A 9913-nucleotide genomic window follows, 5' to 3' on the forward strand; every position below is an offset into this window, starting at 1 on the left:
GGAGGAAGATAGGCTGTTCTCTCACGTTCTACAGGAGGAGGAAGAGAGGCTGTTCTCTCACGTTCTACAGGAGGAGGAAGAGAGGCTGTTCTCTCATGTTCTACAGGAGGAGGAAGAGAGGCTGTTCTCTCACGTTCTACAGGAGGAGGAAGAGAGGCTGTTCTCTCACGTTCTACAGGAGGAGGAAGAGAGGCTGTTCTCTCACGTTCTACAGGAGGAGGAAGAGAGGCTGTTCTCTCACGTTCTACAGGAGGAGGAAGAGAGGCTGTTCTCTCACGTTCTACAGGAGGAGGAAGAGAGGCTGTTCTCTCACGTTCTACAGGAGGAGGAAGAGAGGCTGTTCTCTCACGTTCTACAGGAGGAGGAAGAGAGGCTGTTCTCTCACGTTCTACAGGAGGAGGAAGAGAGGCTGTTCTCTCACGTTCTACAGGAGGAAGAAGAGAGGCTGTTCTCTCACGTTCTACAGGAGGAGGAAGAGAGGCTGTTCTCTCACGTTCTACAGGAGGAGGAAGAGAGGCTGTTCTCTCACGTTCTACAGGAGGAGGAAGAGAGGCTGTTCTCTCACGTTTTACAGTTGGAAGAAGAGAGGCTGTTCTCTCACGTTCTACAGGAGGAGGAAGAGAGGCTGTTCTCTCACGTTCTACAGGAGGAGGAAGAGAGGCTGTTCTCTCACGTTCTACAGGAGGAAGAAGAGAGGCTGTTCTCTCACGTTCTACAGGAGGAGGAAGAGAGGCTGTTCTCTCACGTTCTACAGGAGGAAGAAGAGAGGCTGTTCTCTCACGTTCTACAGGAGGAGGAAGAGAGGCTGTTCTCTCACGTTCTACAGGAGGAAGAAGAGAGGCTGTTCTCTCACGTTTTACAGTTGGAAGAAGAGAGGCTGTTCTCTCACGTTCTACAGGAGGAGGAAGAGAGGCTGTTCTCTCACGTTCTACAGGAGGAGGAAGAGAGGCTGTTCTCTCACGTTCTACAGGAGGAAGAAGAGAGGCAGTTCTCTCACGTTTTACAGGAGGAAGAAGAGAGGCAGTTCTCTCATGTTTTACAACTTGGCAATGAGGCATCCTGCTCCTAAGCCTTCCAAGAGAAACACTTTGTTACAAGCTTTGTTACAATGCTTGTTTCTACCGGTTTTTGTGTCTTGGACATTGAACACCCAAACCTGCTGCTTCTGGGCATCAGGAGGTGAACCTTAAATCAACTGTTATATGCTCAGACACTTTATTCTTGCTTAAGCTTAGATTCTGTTTCGTTATTTAAGTATTAATTTATTTTTCTTGAATTAATTTATTTTACTTGAGTGAAGTCTTTTTGTAGTCTAATTAAATTTACTAGATATTTAAAATGTGTTGCATAATGTAATTGATGCAATGGAAATGACAAAGACAACAATATTATTAGCATTGTAATTGGGGTGAGTGATGCAACCTTTTAAAAAAATTTTAATTGATGAGTTACTGTACAACTCAATTAGTTGAGTTAAACAAGCTATCCAATAATTTGGGTTACAACATGAATGTATTGCTACTTCAGCCCATCACTGGAATTCTTGTTGAGTTATTTTTAATGTTTTTAGTAGAAGTGGGTATGTTTCAGATGGAAGTAGTTTGTCTGTGGTTTCAGATGGCAGTAGTTTGAGGCTTCAGATGGTAGTAGTTTGACTGAGGTTTCAGATGGCAGTAGTTTGACTGAGGTTTCAGAGGGCAGTAGTTTGTGGCTTCAGATGGTAGTAGTTTATTTGAGGTTTCAGTGGCAGTACTTTGAGGTGTCATGTGGTGCTGTGGTCCTTAGACATTTTCCACACCTCATTGTGTTGCTGGCGCTGAATCAACCAGGTGGACTTAGGCTGGCTCCATCTGTAAGTGCTAGAACACCATTCCATGCTTTTCCTCTGTTCTAGCTCCAACTGTTCCTGATCTGGATAATTTGGGATTGCAAAATGCTGTTTGGAGCTGGAACAGAGTAAAGATATAAACTGGATTTTCCAGGGGAATGGATTGTACATGCACATATTGTAATGATGCAAGGAAGGGCAAACTCTACACCAATGTATGGAGCATTTACCCATGTCAGTTAACACATGTATGGAGCATTTACCCATGTCAGTTAACACATGTATGGAGCATTTACCCATGTCAGTTAACACATGTATGGAGCATTTACCCATGTCAGTTAACACATGTATGGAGCATTTACCCATGTCAGTTAACACATGTATGGAGCATTTACCCATGTCAGTTAACACATGTATGGAGCATTTACCCATGTCAGTTAACACATGTATGGAGCATTTACCCATGTCAGTTAACACATGTATGGAGCATTTACCCATGTCAGTTAACACATGTATGGAGCATTTACCCATGTCAGTTAACACATGTATGGAGCATTTACCCATGTCAGTTAACACATGTATGGAGCATTTACCCATGTCAGTTAACACATGTATGGAGCATTTACCCATGTCAGTTAACACATGTATGGAGCATTTACCCATGTCAGTTAACACATGTATGGAGCATTTACCCATGTCAGTTAACACATGTATGGAGCATTTACCCATGTCAGTTAACACATGTATGGAGCATTTACCCATGTCAGTTAACACATGTATGGAGCATTTACCCATGTCAGTTAACACATGTATGGAGCATTTACCCATGTCAGTTAACACATGTATGGAGCATTTACCCATGTCAGTTAACACATGTATGGAGCATTTACCCATGTCAGTTAACACATGTATGGAGCATTTACCCATGTCAGTTAACACATGTATGGAGCATTTACCCATGTCAGTTAACACATGTATGGAGCATTTACCCATGTCAGTTAACACATGTATGGAGCATTTACCCATGTCAGTTAACACATGTATGGAGCATTTACCCATGTCAGTTAACACATGTATGGAGCATTTACCCATGTCAGTTAACACATGTATGGAGCATTTACCCATGTCAGTTAACACATGTATGGAGCATTTACCCATGTCAGTTAACACATGTATGGAGCATTTACCCATGTCAGTTAACACATGTATGGAGCATTTACCCATGTCAGTTAACACATGTATGGAGCATTTACCCATGTCGGTCATTAATCCTCATTTAGTAATTAGTAGACAATTTCCTTGTGGTCCCCACTATAGACCACGACTAAAATATTGTGGTAACATCTTTAAGCTCTGAGCAATGGTATGAATTTGGCAGAAAGTCTATAGTGTTATGCAGAAGGTGGACTAAGGACACCGTGAGCAGTGAGACTACACCATCTAGTGGCTATCTTAAGACCCAGAGAACTGAATCACACCAACCACTTAATTTGAAACACCGGCAATGGCCACTTTTAGGCTCACCTATCTCATAGTTATATTTTATAGATCTACAATTACAGGTTTGAGTGATGCACACTTTGATTATTCAAACACACCTGTATCTTGATATTCAGGTGCTACTGCAAGGCAGTAGATCTCTTAAGACCCCGGCTAGTCACCGATCATCTTCCCCGTTCATGGCGGTGCAGTGCAGGCTTGGGGGCTTTTTACACTCTGTTGAGCAGAGGGCATGGCCACATGGGGGCACGAGGTGGCACCTGCCACGTCACCTGCCACTCTGATTCAAGTGCAACATTAATGACTAAATTATTAAAGAGGTGTATTAGTCGTAATTCTGTGGTTGTTTTAGATTAGAGGTTTTAAATTTGTTTTTAATTAGCGTGCATTCAGACTGGATTTCTGTTCATTGCTCCAACTGACTTAGCAACAATTATAAGACAATTAGTTCTGAATCTGATAGCAAAGGTCACTAGAAATCAGAAGAGAGCCGCTGCTTCCAAATATGTCTTGAGCGTAGAAAGGAGGAAGCTAGCGCGAGTCTCCAACTGAAGAGTTGAATGAACAAAAATGAAAACACCATAAATGGGCACGAACGGGGATAAAATAAATCCATCGTGACGGCAATGACCGACAACCGCCATATAAATAAAAACAGCTTCTGAAAGGATAAACACAATAACAACCCCAAAGTGATGTGGCGAATGACAACCAACACACACCACCGGAGGCAACAAAACTAAGCAAGCATGTGGAACAAAGGACAAACCGTGACCACAAATCCACGTGCTAACGGAGGCAACAGGCTGGGGTCACTGACACAAGGAGATGGGCTTTCAACTCAGTCGCTACAACGTGGATGTTTCTGAAGTGGTTCCTGAGAGTGGAATGTAATGTGGATACAGTTTAATTGGACAGAACCTGCTGCTAAGAGACCTTACCTATCATTGACAACATTTGGGTGTGTGTTTTACCTGTCAGTAGCTGGCCTGTTAAAGAACCATTGTCCCCATAATATGATATGGCTAACACACATACACTCTGCACTAATGTGTGTGAGAGCACACACACACAGTCACTAGCCTGTTCTAACCAAGCAGGGAACGTACAGGCTGGTGACTTCTGATTTTTGAAATCTTTGTGTTTAAAACAATTATAGCTTTTGTCGCATATCAGTGTGACTAGATTTTCAATAGGACACGTTATACATGCTTTAACATTTACCTGAAGCTTTTACTCAAATCAACTTACAATTATGACTGCGTACAACTTGAGGGTTAAGGGTCTTGCTCAGGGCCCCAATAGTGGCAACATGGCAGTGGTTGGACTTGAACCAGCAACCTTCAGATTACAAGTCAAGTATCTTAACTACTGACCTACCACTGCCCTATTAGTACGACGTTGTGAAACTGCGTGGAGATGTACATACCTATGAACCTTCTAACTTAGATTTTATGCAATAAGAGCAAAAGATACACCGTGTGAATAGTTTTTACGTGTTAAAAGCTCCTTCCTGCAGTAAAGAAACGAGAACTTGCTCAAAAACCCTGTTAAAACCACCGCGCGACAAAAAACAGACACGTGCACTTTGAACCGGTACATCATATCTGATTCTTGGTAACGAACGCGGAATGCGATAAAAATGTTCCGTGTAAAACAATTTAATCTGTTATACATTAACTTTTCTTCACAGTTGATGCATATTATGGATCTTTAATGAGATTATCATATGGTACACGAGCCAGTGTAGTTTATTTTCTACAGTATGATCCACGCACATGTCCACGCGTCTTTAAGTAAAAATATTTGAGGCTCAAATACAGATGACAGCCAAATGATGACATTACTAAATCACTAAAACGATAGAAACACACTTTTAAGGTCGGCTACAGGCCATTTTACTATTCATATGACAACGCTCTTATCAGTGAATCAATACGATATTATTTTACAAGTCTCACCATAGCAAGAATTGTTTTCTTTGGATTTTTTTTCATTTTGGATTTCTGCAAAAGTTGTATATTGCGTTGTTTGTGTGTGGGTGTGTGGGTGTGGGGGGGGGGGGGGGGCATTTACGCTTAAATCTAGTTTACATGAGAACGTAATGTTTTTCTTCAGAACTCTGGTTGTCACTGGGAAAAACTACTTTCATGCCCAGCCTAACGCGCTCCTTTATTCTGACTGCATTCCAGTCCCGAGGGTTTCGCTTTAGGCTATTTAAGAGCCCCGGAGAACACTGTTCCCAGGTCAGCGCTAAATAACTGGCTTCCACCCTGCTTCTCCCCCTCGCGCGCGCCTGCTCGTGTCGCCTCCCTCCTTCGCTCCTGTGGGCTGGATCAGTCCTCCGCGAGCTTATCAGCAGCTGCACTTTCACAGGAGCTTCGTATTTACAGGTTGTACAAGGTGTGTAAGGCGCAGTTGACCCGAATAGCCACAGCAGCTGCTGACCAGTTGGATGAGAGGCTGACGGACCAGGCTGCATCAGAAATGCCCCACGCGATGGCAATCAAAGGCGAGCACGCTGAAGGCAAGTGTCCGAAACCTTGGACTGGACTGGCGCTGACCTCCTTCGCCAAGTCGCACCCGGAGAACGCGCTGAACCGTCTCGGAGGAATGTTCCGGTGGAAAAAGAAGACGTTAAACATCTCCAGTGATGACCCTACGTATAGCGTTATTTACCTGGGCAATTCCACAACCATCCAAGCGAAAGGAGAAGGCTGCACCGATGTCGCCATCCGCAAAATATGGAACAAAAGCGAGATGGGGAGAAACGGTACGAAAATGCGCCTCACCATCAGCTCGCACGGGATACGGATGGTGCACGTGAATGAAAAGGCGAAGAAGCCGGGACATCTGTACTTGCTGCATCGAGTTACATACTGCGTCGCAGACCCGAGACTTCCCAAGATATTTGCGTGGATCTACAGACATGAGATCAAGCACAAAGCAGTACTGCTGAGGTGTCACGCCGTGTTGGTCTCCAAACCCGAAAAGGCGAAAGCGATGGCGCTGCTCTTGTACCAAACCTCAAAGACCTCGCTGGCCGAATTCCAGAGACTAAAACGCCGGGAAGACGCAAGGCACCAGCAGCAGTTTCTCACCGGGGAGAGGACCGTTCCGCTCCTCCCCATGAGGAAACTCATGAACGGACAGTGCCTGTACAAACCTTCCGTGGAGCGCAGCCGCAGCGCTCCAAAACTCTGCTCCATCACCGAAGACTCGGTCGGCGAAGAGGAGGAAGAACGGACCATGTTGTTCGACGAATACCTGGACAGGGAGTGTTTCGACGAGAGTAAAGACGAACTGAGTCTAATCATCAGTGATCTCGGGGAGCTCTGCATCGGTAACGACGTAAAGTCACTGAAGGCCGACATGCAGGTGACGCGGCTGCTTTCTGGCGAGAGCACGGGCAGCGAGTCGTCCATCGACAGCAGCGGAGAGTTTAGTTCTGGCACCGATTCTGACGAAGGAGCAGAAGACAAACCCGCGGAAACAAGATGACGGAGAACTGAATTGAATTTCATTTTTCAGCAATTGTATCGTTTATTCTTTCTTATTTTATTTGCTGTGGCGCGTAGATGTATTGTTGTTTTTTTAAATATATTTTCTAGGGGTTTTTCCACATTATCCATATTACTGTAGTTGAACTGGTAGGCTATACACCTGGTATACAACTGGTAGTCGCATTAGTAGCATTAATACATATATTTGCTATGCAAAAATTACAAAAATGACTAATGTACTATATATATATATATATATATATATATATATATATATATATATATATATATATATATATATATACACACACACACACACACACACACACACACACACACACACACACACACACACACACAGCTGCGTGCTGTATTAAATACAGTAGCTGTCTGTATAAGGCTGATATGGCTACCGTTGGGTATGTTGTGAATAAACACTGAAGAACAAACCACGTTTGTGCTATTGTGTTAACTGTTATTTCGAAGTCATGACATGTTTTGGAATATCAGTTGCAGTGTTGAACTTAACCGAATAAAATAAAAGATATACAAGTCTGTCCGTGGTTTTGAGTCTGCTGTACTTGTGCAGGAATAACGGTACATGCCATGCCTTCCTAAATCCGCGTGTGTTTTCCATGATCAGGAATGGGATTATAGTTCAGGAGACGGAAATTCCGTTGCCAGCTAAGAGTTTAAACAAAGCAACGGCCTGGCATCGAATTCCAGCGCCGGAGAGAAACGTTATTAAAACGTTACTGACGACCTTCACTCCTTTCGGTCAGTTATTTTGAGGAGACTGAAGCCTCTTCTGAGCGACAGGCATCATTATCTATGCCAGTAAGCTTGTTAAAGTCCTTTATAACAGAAAGATAGCTCAACTTTCTCACTTCTGACAAAGAGATCGATAAGGAAAACCTTATATGTTCCTACCTACAGTTCAGGCAGCGAGCTGAAGAATACAAGAATGCAAAGTATGTTGGCTATTTGGGCTGGAATTCAGCTGTAAACAGGACGGCAGGAGCAGGACAGTGTGTTTACTGGTGAGGAAACAGAGAGAAGTCCATATCCTGACCCGCACGACCCCAGAGAGGTGAGTTAACAGCCGCGTTCCGTTCCACAATACCGTGAAGCTGTGCCGTTTCCTGTCTGAGCGAGACTCAGCTAGAGACAGACATGCACACGCACACGATGTAAGTGAAAAGGAATTAACGACAATTGATGCTTGAACTGAGAGGCAAACGCGACGATAGCGTGTAAAGTAGGATTTACTGAACCAGCACTCCTTAGCTTCAGGTCACGTACAACATTTAGCTGACGCATTTATGCAGAGCAAGTTTATAGTTATGACTGAAGGCAGTTTAAAGAACTGAGGGTTAAACATCTTGCCCAGGGGTCTAATAGTGACAACTTGAACCGCCAACCTCCTGAACAGTAGTCAAGGACCTTAATCACTGAACTACCACTGCACACTAAGGACCTTAACCACTGAACTACCACTGCACACTAAGGACCTTAACCACTGAACTACCACTGCACACTCAGGACCTTAACCACTGAACTACCACTGCACACTCAGGACCTTAACCACTGAACTACCACTGCACACTAAGGACCTTAACCACTGAACTACCACTGCACACTAAGGACCTTAACCACTGAACTACCACTGCGCACTAAGGACAATAACCACTGAACTACCACTGCACACTAAGGACTTTAACCACTGAACTACCACTGCACACTAAGGACCTTAACCACTGAACTACCACTGCACACTAAGGACCTTAACCACTGAACTACCACTGCATATTTGCTGCCATTAAGCAGGCTGCTGATTGATTGTGCATCTACAGCCAATAGAAAGAACGCATTCACCTAAATACCCAATACAACACGTTTGCAGTGTGTGTGTGTGTGTGCGTGTGTGTGTGTGAGAGAGAGAGCAGGGAGACACTAACGTGTGCAGCGTGACACTAATGTGTAGTGTGTGTGTGTGTGTGTGTGTGTGAGTGAGAGAGAGAGCAGGGACACACTAATGTGTGCAGTGTGTGTGTGTGTGTGTGTGTGTGTGTGTGTGTGCAGGCAGTCACTGACGTGTGTTTGTGTGTGCGTGTGTGCAGGGAGACAGTGACATGTGCAGTGTGTATGTATGTGTGTGTGTGCAGGGAGACAGTAACGTGTGCCGTGTGTGTGTCTGTGTGTCTGTGTACGTGTACAGGGAGACAGTAACATGTGCTCATGTACCTTGAGGTCTGGGCTAGAGAGATGCAGCAGTAATGACCCCACACACAAACCACATTACCCAGACAGGAAGAGGAAGTGAGTGGTGTGTCTCCACTTCTCTGGCCTCAGCCCTCCTCTACAACCACTCGCAGGCAGCAATGTGGAGGAAGGGCTCCGAGAATGTCCACACACACACACACACACACACACACACACACACACACACACACACACACACACACACACACACACACACACAGTCTTTATTACAGAAGAACACAGGCAAAATGCAGAACGCACACACAAACAAACAGCAGAACGTGTGTGTGTGCGTGTGCGCGCGCGCGTGCATGTTAGAGGGAGACAGAGTCTTTTCCTTGTTAGAGAATTTCCACTATGGGTAATATTCAATCTACTTAATGACATTCACAAGTGCCTGTGTGTTTGTCTTTCCTCATTGCGGTGCATTAAAGTGGTAAAGAGCACACAGGGTCAATGCAGTGCAGTCCATCTCACAGGAATACAGTCCAAATGACTGAGCTGCTAAGCCAGTTTTAGGTGCAGTCTCCAGTCTGCGTGTGAATGGGCTGAGGTCTGACCCTGTGGGCATCAGCTCTGCGTGAGTTCTGCGGCTGGCGAATAGAGGAGGACAACTCCATTAGTGCGGACATGATGGGATTTGAGGCCATCAGGGAGCCAAACATGCACTGCCACATAAAACCAGCGGCAGAACTCCATCACCAGGGCCCTGCGGGGAGGAATCAGTGTGGAGGAGGGAGAGGATGCAGAAAGATGGGAGGAGGTGGGGGGTGGGAGGTGGGGGGTGAGGAGGTGGCCTCCCAGACGGCTGATGATGAAG

At 44.9% G+C, this 9913-nt stretch overlaps 1 protein-coding gene across 1 annotated transcript; it reads left to right on the top strand.

The window, feature by feature from the left end:
* The first annotated feature begins 5434 nt into the window (after positions 1-5434).
* Positions 5435-7057, top strand: LOC113587170 (protein FAM43A-like). The gene has a single exon (XM_027025714.2). The coding sequence runs from the start codon at positions 5816-5818 to the stop codon at positions 6827-6829; it is 1014 nt and encodes a 337-aa protein (XP_026881515.1). The 5' UTR covers positions 5435-5815; the 3' UTR covers positions 6830-7057.
* The last annotated feature ends 2856 nt before the right edge of the window (positions 7058-9913 follow it).

The sequence above is a fragment of the Electrophorus electricus genome, chromosome 19, assembly GCF_013358815.1.
Source record: "Electrophorus electricus isolate fEleEle1 chromosome 19, fEleEle1.pri, whole genome shotgun sequence".
In the NCBI taxonomy this organism is placed as follows: domain Eukaryota; kingdom Metazoa; phylum Chordata; class Actinopteri; order Gymnotiformes; family Gymnotidae; genus Electrophorus; species Electrophorus electricus.

Bases quoted from the DNA above. Each gene is read 5' to 3' on its own strand.
- LOC113587170 (XM_027025714.2), top strand. From the start codon at position 5,816: ATGCCCCACGCGATGGCAATCAAAGGCGAGCACGCTGAAGGCAAGTGT.